This window comes from Tamandua tetradactyla, chromosome 9, assembly GCF_023851605.1.
Source record: "Tamandua tetradactyla isolate mTamTet1 chromosome 9, mTamTet1.pri, whole genome shotgun sequence".
NCBI lineage: Eukaryota > Metazoa > Chordata > Mammalia > Pilosa > Myrmecophagidae > Tamandua > Tamandua tetradactyla.
This window is the reverse complement of record NC_135335.1, coordinates 54,851,670-54,871,631: the sequence shown is the minus strand read 5'-3', so window position 1 is coordinate 54,871,631 and position 19,962 is coordinate 54,851,670. Positions and strand designations below refer to the sequence as shown.

Sequence of the window (19,962 nt, the reverse complement as noted above, 5' to 3'; positions counted from 1 at the left end):
CTGACCCTGGGGGTTTAGGTCAACCTTCTCTCCCCAAGAGCAAAAACCACTCACTAACCCTGGAAAGCGTCTCCTTCCCTAGGACCTGTGGATGAGGCAAACACTGACCTGCAGGAGCCTCGGCATTGGGAGGCAGCAGGTCAAGGGAGGGGGCACCACCTCCATGGGCCTCCCACCCCCAAGCAGGTCCACCCTGTCCACTGACGCAACTGGGTAAGGTCTAGCTCTCACTGAGCCTAACTGGGGTGCGGGTGGGGGTGGAATACATGCGTGGAGAGGCAATAAGTAAATACCAAAAAAGCCAAACATGAGATTCAAAAGGTGAATCTCTATGTGGCTATCAGGTCAGACTCCAAAGAGTTGGTGTGGAGCTGAGACAGGGCAGGAAGCAGCCAGACCTGCAAGGATGAGCAAACAGAGCAGAACAAGGCTCACGATGGGGAAACAGCCCAGGAGGCTCCAGACTCCAAAAGGAGGCAAGCACGGCCAAGAGAAGGGCAGACAGAGCCACCTCTCTAGAGAGTAGAGGAAGCAAGGCCCACACGGCAGGAAAGAACTGGGCCCTGCGTCAACAGAGGGTAGAAGTATGGGCCCAGCAAAGGCGGCCTTGGTCAAGGAAGCGGCACGTCCCAAGGGTTGGAAGCCAGGTCAACATCATTCGGCATGTTCCAACAGGCTGGGATCCTGTGAGCTGATTACAGCACCAAAAGGTATCGGGACATAGGGTCTTGGGCCTATGAGCTCTGCCTGCAAAATGAAAAACTCATGAAACCCACCAGCACGAACCTTGGAAGAACTCTGGAATCAGAAGGGAGCCTGGGCAAAGTGCTGGAGCCGAGTGAGAAACAACCAGGATGGCACAGGGGCCCAGCCGCCAGGGTGCCGTGCCTACTTAGCTACTTTGCAGCCACAAGACCCTGCAAGCACACGGACCATGCCAGGGCCCACATGCTGGGGTTGCGAGGAGTCGCCACATAAAGCAAAGGGCCCAGGACAGGCCTGGAACCACGGGATGGCCCAGGACAGGCCTGGAACCGCCGGAGGGCTGAACGAGCAGTAGCAATTAGGGTTTCAAGACAAAACACAAATGCCTAAGTCTCAGACACAGAAACGGCCTGATGCAATCAGGAGATGGGAGCACGCATATGAGTGGGAACCTTCCAGCTGCCCTTGCAGCAAGCAAAGCCACACGGCTTCATTTAGGCTTTTATACAATTTTTTGCAATGACTCCAGTCACTTAAGATTCTCCTAATCCTTTTTATTTTCTTAGTCTTGGCAGCATCTCTTAGAGACCACTGTTTCCATCTGATATTGAACCCTACTTTCACTTTTAAACAAAATTTAGTAAGTTTTGTTTAAAGATAGCATGAATCTAAATGAAAGAATTTCTGTTTCCCAATTCCTTTGTGCATCTACTCGAAGCTTTGAGAGGCCTACAGTGTCAGTCATTCACTGTGGTTTGGTTACTGGGTGGTGAGAATGAGTGATTTTTAAGCTTTCTATTTCAAAGTTCTCTCCACTGATTTTTCAGGGAGCAGAATCAGCTTCAACGACTGCCCACGGGTACAAGGCCTCTCAGGAGCACCTCCGGCATCATAGTAATCAGCAGCGGAGCTCGGACCAGCCCACGCTGCTCAGCCAACGCCCCACGCCCGCCACTCACCAATGACACGCATCTTTGCAGGATCTGTGTCGCCCACATGACGCAGAACTTCACAGCAGTATCTGCAACCTCCCCAGAATCCCAATGTATGTTTCCTGGTCCGAGAAACTGAAACCCAAGGTCATGAAGTATTTCTTACTCATATTTTACCTTTTTGGACAATGTCCTCTTTGCCCTATGTTTTAAGTGGTTGAAAAGATGGACTCTGGAGTCAGAGTTTCCAGTTCCTGGGCTAGCTCTTACTTTCCAGGTGTGTGATTCGGCCGGCCACAGACCCCGGGCCTTGGTGTGAGGAGAGCCTCTTCCTTGGAGGGTCTCAGGCAAAGAGGCACGGGGGCTGGGGACTTGGGGCTGAGGGCTGCCTCCAGCCAGTGCTCCCTGTGGCCAGCTGTGACCATGACCACGCCGAAGCCCATTCACTGAAATGGTGAAAATGCTGCCCAGAACAGCCAGCCATCAGCTAGGCCCCAGAACTGGACTTCCTAAGCTCTTACTCCAAAAACAATTTAAAAAAACGTTTCTAATAATTTTGCAAGCTTCAGTGCACCTCGAGCCTTACGATGCCCTGACTGGTATCTTAACAGTTCACGTTCTTTCGAATCCAGCTTTGGTCCTACATCCATTTTCCCGTCCATCATGCTGGTGTATCACCTTCTGAAGAGTCAAGTTGTCAAGGCCCAGCACTCTTTAAGAATCCCATCTTTTGCCTTCTTCCAAGAGGTAACGTGCACTTCAGAACAGCTCTACATTTCCCAGGTCTTGCAGGTACCCTCTTTCATATTTGTGACCATCATTTCATAACAATCCTTTCGTTTTTGAAAACCTGTTCTGTTTAGCTTTAGAGAAGCCGCCATAACCCAGCTACGTGCCCTGGGCCGGGCACCGCTGCTAGCCCACCAGGCTTGGCCCACCCCACCTCCCAGGAGGCATGGGCTGCGCATGGGCTTTGGCGTCAGGAGGCCGTGCTGGCCCCGGTCCTCGGGGCCTTTCCTCTACGTGCAGGACGGCCAAGCGCGAGTCCTGCTGACCCCTCTGCGAGCCGAGGGAGGGTGCAAGCCTCAAGGACACCAAGGTACAGCTCCGGGAAAACAAAACTGCCGAAAGACAACAGCAGTCCCCACGACCACGTAAATCCAGGCTGCTGCGGGGCAACATGAGGGGTCCTGGCCTCCGCTCTGGGGTCGGCACCAGGAAGGCAGAGCCCCGGCCAGACCACACGCGCCGGGCCAGCCAAGATCTTCCTGTAGGAAGGGGCGATGGGACTCGCGCTGTGGCCTGAGTCGAGAGGTAGTAAGAGCGCAGTAAAGCTTCGTGCGCCCCGAGTCATGGCTGGTGCTGCCGGGGTGCAGATGGTCCATGGACAGAACCACCCCCCATGTGTCGGACCAGAGCAGTGCTGAGCCCAAACGCTCGGCCCGTTGTGCTCAGCCAGTACCCCCCGATTTATGCTTCATGTGTTAGGAGAACACTGATGTTCTGACAAGGATTTTACGAGAAACTTAGCAGCACAATTTTCTAGAGCTTTCCAGCTGTAACCTACCGAGTAACACAGCTTTTACTGTTGTTTGAGTTTGGATTTATTTAGGCAACAGTTACTGAATCAAACACTGTGTCTCAAATAAAGAGTCTAAAGTTACTCCAGTTCAGTGCTGTCCAAACATACAGCTCTTTAAATTTTAATTAAAATTAAATAAAATCAAAATTCTGCTACTCAGCCATACTAGTCACATTTCAAGGGCTCAACAGCCGCAGGTACCTAGCAGCTGCCACACTGCAAAATAAGGCAAAGGTAAGACATTTCTGTCATCACAAGAAGTTCCACTGGAGAGTGCTGCTCTGGCTCCATTTGTTTTGCATTCCCCACCCCTTAATCTTGCTTTCCTCCACTATACACAGAATATATGAGATGCCGGAAAGAGTGCAGAGAAAGAGCATGTTATCCACTGCTGCATTACAAAAAAAATCAGAAAACTTTAAACAAGTATATTTAGCAAGATGTGCATAACTAATAAAACACGTATTTTACAACTCTGCAAAGGAGTCTTATTAAACTGCAAAACAGACATTACTAAATCCTGTTTCAATTTTTAAAATAGAAGGCATTTTCCCCTTTATTTCCACTGCATTGTGTCACCTCAGCTTCCTGCCTGCGAGACTGAGAACGACAAGCTCTTTAGCAGTTTCGCCAACAGCCGAGCTGTGGCCCAAGGGGAAAGTGTCTGTATTTGCAATAACCAGGCAGAAGGCTCTTCCTGTCCAGTTGGCAACAAGTACCTAATTTTTGGTTTCAGTTTCCTGCAAGAGGAGGAGAAAGGGAAGGAGGGGCCTTTCCAACACCACATCGTAGGCAATTCAGCACCTCACGTGACAATTCACAAAGCACTTCCAAATCTTCCTTGTTTAATATGTGCGCCAGCCCCAAAAGGTAAAGCGCTGCTCCACAAGTGGGGAAACTGAGGCACAGACGTTGGAACCCACAGTGAAACCAGCCCAAACAAGCCACACGAGTCAGGTAAAGCAAACACGAGGCATGGGCCCACTAAGGCTGCTCCTCAGGATGGGCCGGCCCCAGCCCCACCAGCTGAGAAGATGCACCCTAGCCAGAGGGTCAAGTAAAGAGGAGAAATAACTTGATTTCTCATGTCCCTTAAATAAATCACTGCACTGTAACAATTCCTTCAGGTCCATGGGACTCCAAAAATTTTATCATGATTTGCAATTTCATTCAAACATGGAAAGATATAAGCCACTTACACCTATACATGCTTTCACTTAGGAAATTTAACTCCAATCTTTAATCACTGGAGAGCCCTGCATGGCTGTATGCTGCAGTAAATTTGGGAAAGAAAAAGGTGTGTGGCTGATCATCAACGATCATCCATGTAGGAAGCCTTGGAGCCACTCCACCTACCTACACAGAGACGGACATACCTCAGCAGAGGTCCACTCTGGCCCACGGAGCCTCAACGCCATTTCCTCCAAGTTGCAGTAAACGGGCAGCACCCTCCAAACCCAGGACCCCGAGGGAGCAGGTATCAGTGGCAATTCCTGTGGCCAGTTACAAGTCATTTCCCATTGCACTTTACTGAGCTTCTAAATTTCTGATGACTGGCTATTAATTTTTGCAATACTTTAAAAAAGGATAACTAAAACTAAATGGGGATGCCTTTCAAAAACTATGCCAATTTTTTTAAAAGTTTTTCTCCTTTTGCAATTTACGTATTTCAAGGCATAAAACAAGTTTAACCATAAACTTCAGGAAGATGGGCAAAAATATTTTAATAGACTTTAACTGCTCTGCATGTAAAGAACTTTTTCAGAGTTAGCCAAAAAAATTAAAAAATTAAAAAAAAAAAACCCTCCAGAAATTCTAAGATGAAGAGCAGCTGTCTTTTGCATTTGGCCTACCAAAGCCATGTCAACTTGCCACCCCTGCCTGCCCACCTAAGCGGGAAGGTCCTTGTTCCTGTACCTGCTCCAGGACACTTACCTGCAGCACGTGCTCAGGCTGGGCCCAGAGGCAGAGGAGAGCAGTGCTCAGCTCCGCAATGACAGTAAGGGAAGCCCATAAAAGGCAAAAATTCAGATGGTGGCTCAGCAAGAGGCAGGGGCAAAACACCCCACGGGAGACGCCGCACCCCCCATCCCATCCCCAGGAGGGGGCCTGGGCAGGCCACCATCCCCTTGCCTGAGTTTGCAGAACTAGAGCTCTGGAGTTCCCCGCGAAGGAAAGACAGGCTGCTGTGTACCTCAACTGGATTCCAGTGGAGCCACCACCCCCACCTGCCCAGGAGCAACACCTTTACCATGCCAGCCAATACATGGACATGCCCTTGCAAGCCTCTGTATTTCCAGGTATTCGCAGGGCTGGAAAACTTCCCTAACTGGAGTATTTCTAAAAACAGCTCATTAAAGAGAGGCGACAGAATCAGGGACTCATGGCTCTGGTGCCCTGGTTGCCTGCGAGAGTTGTGCAGTGACAGGCCAGAGCAGAGGACCACTGCAAAAGCCATTGCGATGGGCGGGAGTACAGCCGAGGACAGGAGTGCTGGGAAGGAAAACTGCAGACTGAATCAGCATTCTCACGAGGTCAGGAGGCCGAGCTACAGAGCACGCTGCCTGAGGGGCAGACAGGCCCACCCGCTGCAGAGCACACACCCATGTCAGGCCTCACTGCCACAGGTATGTGACACGACTGCACGGCCTGAAGACATCAAGGCCTGGCCCACCCGCACCCTGGGCGGAAGTGCTTCCTTCAGCGGGGGACCTCGGAAGAACTCAGAGAGATGCAGAAGAATCTCATCCACGGGTGCCGACTTCAGGATGGGGGGGCCACAAGCCAAGGACACAGGTGGCCCTCAGGAGCTGAGAATGGCCCCTGGCCAACAGCCAGCAAGGAAACGGGGGCCTCAGTCCTACAGCCACAAGGAACTGAGTTCTGCCAGTGACACGAGGGCACCTGGAAGCAGCCCCCAAACACAGCTGAGAGGGCAGCCAGCTGACGCTGTAGCAGTGAGGCCCTGCCGGCCAGCCAAGCCATGCCAACTCCCAGAAACTGTGGGACCATACATGGGCAGTGTTTGAAGTCACTGAGTTTGTGACCATTTGTTACAGAGCAACAAAAAACTAACACAGCACACAAGTCTCAAGAACAAGTCTGTCCAAAACTGTCAAGGGGAGGTGGGACATCCCATGGGGACAGGTACTCAGGCACCTGTCAGTGCCCACGAAGACCACTACCAGCCCTTCCTCCGATGCCGCCCACACTCGGCAACCTCTCGAGAGGCCGTGGCTGCCCAACCTCTTCTGCAGGGAGAAGCCGCTGATGGCTGACCTGCGTGCTCGAGGGGCCTCTCCACAGCAGCTCCCATCACAGCAGGACTGGGGCTTACACGACATCCCACAGGTCTGCCCAGCATGACTCAGTCACATCCCCCACCTCAGCCTGGGTTCCTGCCGCTTCATCAAAATCATATTCTGAACTTGGAAATCAACTTTTGTTTCATTTCATTTTGTTTCACTACAACCCTTCTGTACTCGCTAACTTAAAAGTCAGATACCGGACACCCCACGGTGACCTCCCCGAAAGGACAGGAGTCGTTTTCCAAGGACACAAGTGCTACTCGCTCCCCTTCCCGGGGGCTATCTCGGGGATCCACAGAAAAAGGGGATCAAAATTCCATAAGGAAGAGTGACCAGAGAAAGCTCTGGGATTTTAACTTGAAATTATGTTTTATCTTAAAGTTATGTTATATTATAGTATTTATATAATTCGTTTTTTAAAGCCATAACCAGGGGCTGCCTCCCGGATGGGGCAGCCGAGGGACCGGGCTCTGCCTGCTGGCGAAGACTCCAGCAGACCCCGCGGCCTCCACTTTTGATGTCCAGGGCATGATCGTTAAAAAAGACCATTCCTTTGCAAAAACCCTTGTGGCCTTCTACTTTCCCACAGGCCTGCCTAGGCCTTCCTGTTTAATATTCAACCCTGCTTTTTGCAAGCGCCTCAGCCTCCACCTTGGCAGCGCCTGCCCCGGGCATCAACAATTCTGACTCTGCCAGTCCCCACTGAGCAGCAACCCCACACGGGCTTGGAGCAGTTTCCCGAAAACCTTCCCTAGCTTACTCCCAGCGGCATCCTCCACTAGGCCTTCACTCCCACCTCACCATGAATGGCCGCAGCAGAGGGCTGCTGCCATGTGCCTTTGGGGTCTAGAGGATGGAAATCAGAAAGCAAGGCCATCCTGCCCCTTGGACAGGTCCCAGGGAGGACAGCAAGGGCACGCCCCGCGTCCAGCAGCAGGATGGCCAGGGTTCTCACCCCAGCTCCCCCATTAGCCCTCTCCGGGCGTCTGGGGTGGTGCCGTCCGCTCTGACCTCGTGCAGAGCTGGGTGGGAGGCCCCTCGATGCTGCCCCCAGCATGGAGGTGACACACATGGACTTGGAAGCCACTGACTGCCCGGGCACACTAGCTGCACCTGACGCAGGCCAACTTTTGGTATTTTCCCCCATGCTAAGGAGGGAATTTTCTTGGGGGAAAGAGGTTCTAGAAAATGACATTAAATACGGCCGAGAGACCTCTAGGGGATGCCAACTAGAACCATTGCACACTGCAGGAAGCCCCCGGGGGACGCAACTGCGAGGGGCAGTGTGTGTATGAGTGCTGGCCTGCAGGTGCCCACGAGGCCTTCCCTTGTTCAATCACATGCTCCGTGTGACACAGCCATCCTCAGTCGCCCGCTTTCAGATCCCTGAGTTTCCACCCTGGCTTGCACAGGGCTGAGCTGTATAACTGGACAAAGGTGCTGGCAGTGTTGGAACTGAGAGGGAGGGACCCCAGCCCCAAGCCCTGCCGGGACAGGAGGGAAGAGTCCACGCAGGGAGCAGGACCATGAGACAGTACACAGCCCTGACCACGTCCCTGGGTGAGGAGCACAGGGCGAGAACACAGCTCACCTGTCCACGCTGGTCCCAGAACAACAGTATGAGAGTTCGAGCAAAAGATCGAGGAAGAAAGAAGAGACAGCCACTTCAAGGCATGCATTTCATCTTTCTACTTCTCAATCCCAGCAGCATACCTGTCCTCTTCCACCTTTTTCTTCATCCTACTTGGTCGATCCTCTACACAGCAGAATGGTTAGATCCTCACCAGACTCAGTGTCCAAGGGCAGAAAAGAACAAGGCAGGAGGCTGCTACACAGGCCACCCGGCAAACACCCAGGTGGGCGAGGGAGGCTCAAATTGCCCACGCACCCGGCAGCGCATCCTTCCTGGAGCACTGCAGATGCGGCTTTCCAGAAAAACATGCCGAGGACCACAAGGAGCTTGAGTTGCTTTTCACCAAGGTCCTTTCCTGTGGCCAGGCAGCTGCTACCTCACCTCTGCTATTTCTATGCCACAAAGGACGGAGACTTTTTTGGTGGCCTTTCCTGTCACCTGGGAAAGTCTGGTGGCCAGGGGCCAGCTGGCCACATGGTAACAACCAACAGGGTACCCCTCTCTCCTCTCGCCTTAGAGTTCACTGCCTCCTCTCCTCTGCCTGAAACAGCTGACAGCTAGAAAGTTAAGCAGAGATAATAAGCAGGTACATGATGGCCTGGCAGGCATGGTACATGCAAACCTAGGGCAGACAAGGAGGGGTCACCAGCAACAGAGAACATTAGCCTGTTTCAGTGGACTCACACACAGATGTCCTGGCTGTAGAGCCCACCGGTAGCCCCTAGACCATATTGCCTTTAAGCTGAATCCCAACAAGTGGGTAGTGGGTACTCTGTCTGTGTACCCACTTGACAGAGATGGGGAACAGGCAGAGCCCTGAAGGCTTCTGTCGTTAGCCAAACGGCAGCAGGGGGGGCATTGTAGGGTTCCATAAGGGTGGGAGAACCTGCTGGCAGAGACCACCCTCAGGCTGGACGGGGGAAGGCTGTGCAGGACATCTCCACTGGAGGTGATAAGAGCCCGGTTGAGGGTGGGGAAGATGGAGAAGTGACTGAGGGGCAGGAGCTGGTGGGTGACGGGGTATGGGGACAACTGGACAGATGTCCAGGAGCCAAGTTTGCGGGTCAAGATCACAGATGTGTCTCTCTCTCCCTAAAGCGTGCCCAATGCTAGCAGCATCGCACCTGCACCAAGTGAGCAGGTCTATTAAAGAAACAGTAGCGTTACCTGCTGAGGGCTGACTGGAAGCCTGTGGGCTCCCCAGGAGGAATCCCAGGTTTCCAGGGCAGACAGCAGGACCACTAGAGGCCGGCGAAGGCAGGAAGGGCTCAGGACCACCAGGGGCTGACCCAGGCCCTACCCATGGGGTCCTCTGACTTTTTCTACTGAGAGTCAATTCCAGAAACATGACAGGCTGGAAACCCATAGGGTCCTTCCAAAACCACCTTCAGGAATACTGCGCTACTTCAGGAGGACACCGTCCCCAGCCACCTCTTCTCAGAAAGTCTGACAAGTGGGAACTGGAGAAAGAGAAAGGAAGGGGAAGAGTGGCACTGGGGATGGGCCTCTACTGGGGCTTGAAGTTCAGGCTCAGGGGTCAGGGGATTTAACCCGACACAGGTGAGTCAAGGTACAGGACCCGAGATTACAGCAGTGTATTGCATACTTTAAAGTAGGAACAATTTAAATGTTTTCATACTTCAAATAAGAAATAAGTACACCTACAAGGAAAAAAGCTACCTTTAAGAAGTACTCCCCAATACACAGCAACTGAGTCTGTAGGACTCTAAGACCAATGACCCTAGCACACTGGGAAATCCTCAGGTGCCTTTTACATCAGCATGAAATTACACCAGGAGAGCTTACCACTCTACATTGGAAATACTAACATAAAACCCATATACAATTGCTTTATTTCCAGAGCTTCCCTCAGAAAAGCAGAAAAAGACAGAGGGGCTGGTCAGCAGCATCACACCTGAGCACCTCACCTGGGCCACTACCAAACCACACACATCCACCACGTTTCTTACATTTCTTGCTGTCTACAATTGGGCTAAACTTAAATAGAATGCTAATCCCCCTGGGCGGAGGTGAAAATATTTACAACAAAGAACGCATCCTTCAAAAGAGTGCTACTTCCAAAAGGAGTTTAAAAACTGCAGGTGGCGCTTTTAAAACTAATTTCACACAAAATTAAATTATAACACACCACGCCCTAGTCCCCCCCAAAAAAACACTTCTAAAGTAATTTTTTATTAAATCCCACCACTACAAAAAATTACTCTTCTTATAAAGGGACCTCCAAAAAACAAAAGTATACATACACACACCCACACACACCCACACACACGCATAACTATACGTATCTTTGACTTGATTCAAGTTCCTGGCAATGCTACCACGTTTAGTAACTTAACATGTAAAATTCCGTACCTACCTGCAACCAACTTTGACAAAAGACCCTTAACTTGACAGAGGGTAGATAGGAAAGTCTATTTCCCTTTCCAGTCTCAAGAAACTGAACATGAAAACGTCTACACAAAATGTTTCCTGCACTTAGTCCTAAGATCCGAGCCATTACTTTTTCATAGAGTTTAAAGTACAATTAAAAAAAAAAAAAAAAAAACTTTTAGCACAGTCTGACCTTGGCCTTACACTCAAAACTCATCCTAGAAATAAACCGGGACCCAGACAAGAGAGCCGGCGGGTGGCGCTGCCCTAGACTTTGCAGGAGGAGGGGCAGGAGGACGGCGGGGTCCCCGCCCTTGTGTGCCGGGTCCGGATACCCCGTCTCCCTCCTCTGACAAAACTCCCTGGTTCCCCCACCCCAGGAACGACCCTCTCAGCGGACCCCGCGTGGGGCTGTCCACATCTGTAGGTGCCAGGCCCCGGTCCCCCGGTGTCGCCATCCCGACAACGCTCCACCCCCCCACACCACCCCGCAGTCTGTCATTGCCTGGGCGCGGCTCCCGGGCTCCCCCCTCCAGCCCCAGCCCACCCCCGGTCTGGCCTGGCCGGCGCACTCACCCCTGGATGCCCGGGCTGTACGCGCGGCTCTTCCACGGCGTGCCGGGCCGCGGCGCTTGGGCCCCGGGGCCGTCCCCCCCGCCGAGCGCGGCCGCGCGGCTGCCAGACAGCAGGTAGTTGAGGCCGTAGGTGCTGGCCTTGTTCTCGCGTTTCCGGCGGCCCGGGTGGAACTGATGCTGCGGCGGGGAGCCGGCGGGCGCGGGGCCGCGCGGCGCGGTGTGCCCGTTGGCGGCGCCGGGGGCGGCGGCCGGGCCGTCGGCGAAGGAGAAGAAGGCGCTGCCGCGGCCCCCGCCGCCCGCCCGGCCGAGCGAGGCGCTGCTGGAGGACGACGACGAGAAGCCGGGGCTCTCAGCGCCCGACTCGGCGTTGGACGAGGACGACGACGAGGACGACAGCGAGGGCGATTTGTGCAGGCGCCGGCCGCCCTCGGCCGGAGGGCCCAGGGCCGCGAGCAGCGCGGGGGGCAGCGCGGGGGCGGCGCGGCCGGGGCCGGGCGGCGGGGGCGAGGTGGCCGGGGGCCGCGCGGGGCCCGCCAGGCCGCCCAGCCCAGCCGCCGCCGCCGCCGCCGCGGGGTCCAGCGCCGGCGAGTTGAGGCAGAAGTAGGACGCGTAGCCCGAGCCGCCGCGGCCCACGCCCTGCGAGGTCTCCCAGATCTGCATCCACAGGGCATTGGCCGGCCCCTTCTGCTCGGGCTGGATCCAGGCCACGCGCGGATCCATCCACGCGCCGCCCCCGCGGGGCCCGCGCGCCCGGCCCCGCCCCCGCCGCGCCCCGAGGCTCGGCCGCGGCGCGCGCGGACGCACGGGCGCACGGGCGGGCGGGCGGACTGACGGACGGACGGACGGACAGAAGAACGGGCGGCCGCGGGTTGCGGGCGCGGTCGGTCGCGCGTCTCGGGTTAGTCCGCTAGCTGGCTCGCTGGCCGGTCGGCGCGGTGGCGGCCGTCGAGTCGCCGGCAGGCCGCGGCTGGGGCCGTTCCGGCTCGGCACGTCCCTGCGGCAGCGCGGGCCTCAGGCGGCGTGGGACAGGCTCGGGGACCGCGGCGGCGGCGCTGCTCTGGGGCCGGACGGGCAGGCCATGGAGCGCGGCCGGGCGGGGCGCCGAGGGGGCGGGCCCAGCCGCCGCGCAGCCGGGGATGGGGGCGCCCGCGGGCGGCCGCGGCCCGTGCGCCGGGCCCTCGGTCACGCTCGCGCCGCTCGGCGCGGGCTCCTGCAGCGGCGGCGGCGGCGGCGAAAAGACACGCTGGGCGGGCGGCGGGGGGCGGAGGGGGCCGCCGCCGCCGCCGCCTCCGCGCCAATGAGGGGCGGGGGCGGGAGGAGGGGCGGGGGCCGGCGGAGGAGCGCGGCCTTCCTCGCGGGGCCGGGCGCCGCTGCGCACGCGCGACCGATTTCAAATCCTCCCTGGACAGCGCCGCCTTGGTTACTGCGCTTGCGCACGCGGGGTCGACGGGAGGCGCGGCCGGGAGGGGTGGTGGCGGCGGCGGCGGCCCGGCCCTTCAGACCAGACGGGGTTGGGGCGGGAGCGGAGAGGCGGGGCGCCCAGCCCCTCCTTTCCCCGCGCCGCGTCACCCAGCCCCTCCTTTCCCCGCGCCGCGTCGCCCAGCCCCTCCTTTCCCTGGCCGCGGCGAGGCGACATGCGCGCTAGGGACCGGCTGCTCGGTCTGGCTGCGCGTGCGCCGGTGCGCGGGGCCGCCGCCGCGGGTGGAGTTTTCCACGTGCAGGGCGACGTTCGCGGGCGGCCGCCGGGAGGCCGTGCCTCCCTCGAGCCCGCGGGAGCGTCCGGCCGCCGGCCGCCAGGGCGCGCTGGGCTGGGCAAGACGGAAAGGCCCCTGGGCATTCCCCACCCGCTCCTCCTCTGAGGGGTTGGTGCGCAGCCGCCCGCGCTCCGGGAACTCGTGTCCGCGCGCCGCGGCGCTCTGGAACTACCCACCGCCCGCGGGGCTCGCGTGCTGTCCCGTCCCGGAGCGGGCACCCGGGTGTGTGGGGGGGAGGCCCGCGCGACCCTCTTCTTGTCGTGGGTTCTCCCTGCCGGCGCGAATGTTTGCTGTTAAAAAGCATTCCCCACGCAGCGAGTGAAGTCTGGCTTGGTAACTGGTTAGTTGGAAAGCTTTCCCTGAACCCGGCTGCCCGCGCGGCCCGCTCGTTGACAGGGCTCGTGGGCAGGGCCCCTGGGCTTTGGTGGTTCACGCCCGCGTTCCGTGGCCCTTGGACAGAGGCTTGATTGGGCGGCGGCGTTGTTCGTAGTGCCACGTTAGCCACACACTCCGTGAAGTCCAAAGCCCGTGGGGTCGGGATTGATGTTTGCTGGTGCCACGCTAGCTTGGACCTGACACCCCTGCAGGCGACCAGCGCGGGCTTCCAGGGCGCTGTGCGGGACGCCTGGGCTCTGAAACTCCTTTCCGAGTTCACCATGGTACCGAGGCCTCTTTCAGGGCATAATTTAAATGCTCTCCGTTTCCTGTCCTAGAACAGACTTCACAGCGCTTGGCAGTTTACATACCTTACCAGCGTGAAGGCCGGTGCACTGCATGCTAAGCCTTTTTGGGCAAGCGGTGGTACCTAATAAAAATGTAATATTTAGGCTCAGGCTGTGGGAATTATGACCGAGGATTAGAACATAGACATTAAGCTGCAGAAAGTCATAAACCAACAAGTGGAACAGTGGTTATTCTGGAATGCTTTGCTTCCAATGGCTGTGGCCAAAATGCTTGAACTCATCCCTGCCTCTTCCCTCCCAGCAACCAACATGTGCTCTAGGCAGTTCCTGCAAGAAACATCCGGACCACCACCTATTCCCTGCCCCACCCCACCCCTTCCAGACACCAGTATCTCTAGCTCGTTTTTTAAACAATGCCCCTAACTGGTTTCTCACTCTCGGTTCTTGCCCCCTTCAGCATTTTCTCCACACAGTAGCTTAAGCTTGTTGTTGTTATTTTGGTGGGGTCACATTTCATTATTTTTCCATGTGCGGATCCCATTATTGCAGCACCATTTGTTGAATTTTTGTTTGTTATGCTTGTTTGTTTTGGGGAAGTACATGGACCCAGAATCAAACCTGGGTATCCCACATGGCAGGCTAGAATTCTATCATTGAACTACGCTTGCATCGCCCTTAAGCAAGACTGTTTTTTTAATTCTTTAGAAAGTATCAGATCATGTCACTCCCCTACTCAAAAGCCTCCAGTGGGTTTGTCTTGCACCCAGAGCAAAAACAAACAAACACTTTGCTATGACCTGTAAGTCCCTGCATCATCTGGTCCTTCACTCTCTTCCTCCCAGGTCATCACCCCACCCTTGCCCTAATCCAGCCTCCTGGGGCCACGAGCACAGCAAGTGCACTCCTGCCTCAGGGTCTTTGTACTTGCAATTGTCTCTGCCTGGGATGCTCCCTCTCCACCGTCAGGTCTTAGCAAGGACTGCTCAGTGGCTCTATTTAAGCTGCAAACCTATCCCAACACTTCCTACCCCCTTCACTGCCTTATGTTTCTCTCAGCATTTAACTCCATCTATTACATCTTTTCTTATCTTGTTTATTGGCTGCGCCTCCCCTCCCCTATTAAAATGTCACCTTCATGAGCAGAAGCTAAAGGACTGTGTGTGACTCAGTGAACATCTGTGGAATGTCCAAGGGCTGATTGGCCCACCTGGAATGAATTTGGGCAGTTGCCCTTGCCCCACCTCTAGGATCTATTGCACAGATTGCCATGGTTTACTTCTTTTCAGCATTTTAAGGTTTTTTCCCTCACTGTCTCATGCTCTGTCTTAGCATTTTGCCTCTAGCTGATCACCCTTAATTTGCTTGATCACCCACCAGTCAACTTCTTGTAATTGCATCTGGGGTTTTGATGTTTATGGATTTGATCATAAGTAAATTAGAGGCAATATATTTCTTCATGTAAATCAAGGAACACAACTGAAAATAAAATGTGGCTCCTGAGACTCTGGGCAGAAGACAGCTTTCTCTTTCTTTATTGGTTTTCTGCAGATGAGCCTAGAACTTTCTCTGGATGCCTCTTTTGGCCAAAACCCACTCTTCTCTCTGCTGATACTGGGCAGAGGGTAATGTTAGAGATTATACTGTGGCTTTAATGATTTTTTTCTCATGAACAGATGGTTTCCAAAGTTTGGTCTAAGGACTACCTGTGTCAGAATCAGCAGTGAAACTGGTTAAAATGCAGATTGCTGGGGCTCACTCACCCCAATCTACTGAACTAACCTCTCTAGGAATGAGGCCCATGAAACTGTATCTTAAGTAGATTCCTTAGGCACAGTGAAGTTTGACAATCTCTACCTAAACCAGGATTTCTAAATTCCCAGGTGCACAGGATCTGAATAGATAACATAAGTAACTAAAAAAGGCAGAATATGTCTATCAGTCAGCTTTGCTGGGTAACAAACCAGACCCAAACTCAGTGGCTAAAACCAATAAGTGTTTACTGTTGCTTATGTGTCTGCATATTAGTTGAGTGGTTACTTTGATCAGGGTTGAACACAATTGATCTTGGCTATCTTTTTTGTCTGCAGTCAACTAATGGGTCCATGAAAGAAAGCTGGCAGGTCTAGTGTGGACACACTCACATGGCTGGCAATTGGCTGGCTAGCAACTGGGGCACCAAGGGTATCTGGGCCGCATGACCCTCAAGATCCAGCCAGTTAGCCCTGTTTGTTCTCAGAGTTCCCAGAAGGCAGACAGGCATGCACAAGGCCTCATTTGGTGAGCCACAGTGGGTGACAAGGCCATGATAAGATTCAACAGGTGGACAAGTAGCTTCCACCTCTTGATGGCAGGAGCTATAGTCACTGGGCAAGGGGTGTGATCTACTGGGAGGAAGACTCTTCTAGAATCACAGCTGATACGGACCAGGAGACCATGGGTCCTGGGGGCCACCTGCCTGAGATCAGGAGCCAAAGCCACTCATCTCCAGCCTGTAGGAATGCAAGACCTACCATCGATACCACAAACTTCCTTTCACACAAGAAGCAGGACCTGCAGAATTGAACCTGCATTCTCCTGTTAGGAGATGTGGACCTCCTGGCAGATACCCCAGCACTTGCTTGCTCCCCATGTCCTTTGGCCCCACCCCCTCTGCTCTCTTCACTGGCAGAGCCCCATTGCTGCCCATTATACGTGGAGGAGCCACCTTCTTTGGACCAGAGGGTGAATCTTGGGGATCTCAAGTCATGCGGTGGAGGTTCATTCTCCCTACCGGCACCAGGTTAAGCCCAACACCTAACTCTCTTTTAAGCAAGGCCTGTGTAAAAGGCTGCTGGGACACTCCTGGGGAATGTTCTAGGAGAGATAAGCAGGGGGAAATGTCCTTCTACCCATCCTGGGCACAGTTTAGTCTGCATGGAATGCTTCAAACTACTGTAGCCATCCAGAAGAGAGACATAAGCTCCCTGAGTGCCAGGGTGAAGTCCTCTATCTGTCCCCAGGCAGCAAAAGAGGCCGGCACTGGAGCCTCTCTCCAAACCCCTTATCCGAGGTTACCATCTCCCTGCTAGTTTCAGCCTTCCCTGAATGGGTCAGCCTCTCACTTGCTGCAGAAATCACTTTGAATACAGCAACTAATCCAGAAATTGCTAGTGTACTGTAAGAGCCAGATAGAAACTGTCAAGGAGTTGCATTTAGCCTGTGGGTAATCTTTGGTACCTGGGAAGCAAATAACTTGATAAAAGAGGTGAAGGGGATGGGGACTCCATCTGCGCTGTGCCCTAGTGAGTCTGTATCCGTCAAGAGAGGTTTCTTCCACTCAGAGGAGCTCTGTTCCCGCAAAGGTGAACACTAAATGCTTTTAAGGCACAGGAGATCCTCTTAGTAAATTTTGGGAGGGATATTTGCTGGAAAATAAGGGATCTTTCCTTTTTTGATTATGGAAAATTTTAGACTTACACAAAAAGAAGGAGGATGTGTCATAAAGCTTGTGTACCCATTCATTGCCCAGCTTCAAGATCATTCGTGACCCGTCCTGGATCACCAACTTCCCCCTCCCCAGATCATTTTGAAGCAGATCCCACATATTACTTAATCTGCAAGCATTTCAGGATGTCTTTCTAAAAGAGGATTTTTCTTTGAAAACAACCACAGAGATGACTCCCAGATATAAGCCTGGCCCTGGCACTGTGGGATCAACAAGTCCATCTGGACCAAAATGGGGAAAAGAAGTGTAACAAATAAGGTATCAGTGGCTGAGAGAGTTCAAATAGAGTCGAGAGGCAACTCTGGAGGTTGCTCTTGTGCAAGCTTCAGGTAGATGTTGCTACCTATCATAACTTCCCAAACCCCAAACAAAACCATTCCTGCCAATCCTAAAGAACACCTAGGGCAGTATATAGGATTCTACAAAGGTTCCATGCACTAAGGTAACTTTCCAGAAACTTACAACCTCCAGATGGGTCCCTGAACCAGGTAAGTCCTGAAATGCAGAGGGTCCAGCCTCTCCAGAACATTGGATAGTTCCATCTCATTACCCTATATTAACAACAGCCCCTTCCAACATGAAAAAGTTAGAATGGTCATAGCCCATACACCCCTGAAGAGTGAGAGAAAGATCAAAGGTGATGGTGGAATTATACAGAGAAGGTAGGGTTTAACAAACGAATATGAGTGCTGAAGCAGTATTTGATATTTCTTTTAGTCTCTAGTATCTTAGAACAGCTAGAAGTAAAAACCTAAAACTGGAATTGTAACCCATACCAAACTCTAAAATCTGTTCTACGACTAATTGTTGAGACATTTTGAAATTTATTGTTTTGAAATTTATTGTCACCAAAAAACAAAAGAGAAAAGAAGGAGTATAACGGAGAAGATAGGATTTAACAAATGAGTATGACTGCTGAATCATCATATTGTAACTTCTTTTGGTCTCCAGTGTCTTAGAGCAGCTAGAAGAAAAAACAAGAATGCGTGAAACTGTAACCCATACCAAACTTTGAAATCTGTTCTACAACTGCTTGTTAAGATGTATCTGGAAATTTATTGCTTTTTTGTATATATGCTATATTTCACAATAAATTTTAGAATTGTAAATTTTAAAAAAACTACAATACTAGTATCATTCCAAAGTATAAAGTAACATTGTCTTTATATCATCAAATAATAAGATCTGGGTTAAAATATCTTTTTTTATCTTGCAAAATGTTTAATCCTTTGCACAAACTAGGATTCAACAGAAGGTCTGTATCTTGAAGCTGGTTTGAGTTGTATCTTAGACTTTCCATCTGTTTTCTCCATCTTTTTTTTTTTTAATTTGTTGTTGAAGGACATGGTTCCCAAGGCTGGGTTTTGCCAAGTATACCACTCTATGGTACCATTTAACACGTTCCCTGTCCTCGGTATTTTCTGTACATTGGTAATTGGATCTAGAGTCTTGATCAAAATCAGGCTCATTTGTTTTTGGGCAATGACCAGGTGGGGGATGCTGTAGGTTTCTACCAGAGGTCTCATGGTGTCGGCTGCTCCCTCCTGCCAGGATCTTGGCACCTCTGATGAGCACTGCCTCCAACGCCAGGTCTGCTGTTCCATCAGGACTGAAGCATCACTTTCTTAACAGCACAGTGACCCCAGCAGAATCCCTTTGCACATCGTATGAGATGCAGAAAAGCAGCTGCAGATCATCAAGTCTAACATCATACTTTCCAGAGGAGGAGACTGAGGTCCCAAGTGGTCATGAGCTTTGTCCAATGACAAAAAAACAGACTAAAACTGTGGCTCCCAACCTTTGTGTTTTCATGACATCACGCTCCCTCTTAAGCATATTTATGCATTTTTTAACACCATGATATGCTCTGAGAGTGGAATTTTAGAGGGCCAAATCTGAGACTTTCTTACAACTATAGGGACTACCCAAACCCAATGAAGATGACTATAGTGGGGGGGTCTTTGCAAACCTATGCTGTAACTAGAACTATAATAAAATGAACTCATTGTGTCAGGCCTGGGGAAAGAAAATGCAACTGAGTGGGGAAATAGTCTGTAGGAAATCTATTAATGGGGAGCCCACCCCACAAATGATGCTTTGACTCTCTTTGTCCAAGATGCAGTGCCCTGACCCCATGGACACACAGAGTACTTCAGCAGGCCGTGTCCTCTGCGGTAGGACAGAGACATTGCAAGACTCCACCCAGACCTGAAAGAGTAACCTTCATTTCCCTCCAAAGCTGCCTTCCAAGTGGCTCCTCTTATACCCTCTTCCTCAAAGCAGGGTCCTGAAAATGAAAGGTGGCCTTGGGTTAACGTCTCAGTGTATCCATTAAGAATTGTTTCACTCAATGGAAACTTCACAAACAGTTGTCTAACACAACAGAGAGTTTTTTCCTCCCGTAATGAGAAATGCTTCTAGAGAGGTGTTTTAGTTTGTAAGCTGCCAGATTGCATTTTACCAGAAATGGAATGGCTTTTATAAAGGGAATTTAGTAAGTTACAAGTTTATAATTCTAAGCCTATAAAAATGTCCAAACGAAGGCATCCAGGAAAACATACCTTAATTCAAGGAAGGCCAATGGGTCAGGAACACCATTGTCATCTGGGAAGTCACGTGGCTGGCATCTGCTGGTCCCTTGCTCCTGGACTCCATTGCTTTCAGCCTGTGTTCCTGTGGGGGTTACTCACTTTGCCTCTCCAGAACTGGCTTTCATCTTTTGGCTTCCCTTGATTCTGTCCAGGTTCTGACTTGCTTAACATCTCATGACAACAGCTGCTGGGCTCCAAGCATCTCCAAACACCCATGTCTCTGTCCTCCAAATGTCAGCATTTGTGTCAGCTCTGCTCTGAAGTTTCTGTTGGCTCTGTTATTTCTGAGCTCTCTCCAAAATATTTTCTCTTTTAAAGATCCCA

The 19,962-nt window shown here is 52.5% G+C and overlaps 1 protein-coding gene across 2 annotated transcripts in view; it reads right to left on the bottom strand.

The window, feature by feature from the left end:
- The window catches only part of TENT4A (terminal nucleotidyltransferase 4A), a 42,584-nt gene extending 30,738 nt beyond the window's left edge, over positions 1–11,846 (bottom strand). For both annotated transcript variants that reach the window (XM_077116821.1, XM_077116822.1), the window contains exon 1: positions 11,128–11,846. In XM_077116821.1, the coding sequence (XP_076972936.1) occupies positions 11,128–11,846 (719 nt within the window). The remainder of the gene's footprint in view (positions 1–11,127) is intronic.
- Positions 11,847–19,962: the final 8,116 nt, after the last annotated feature.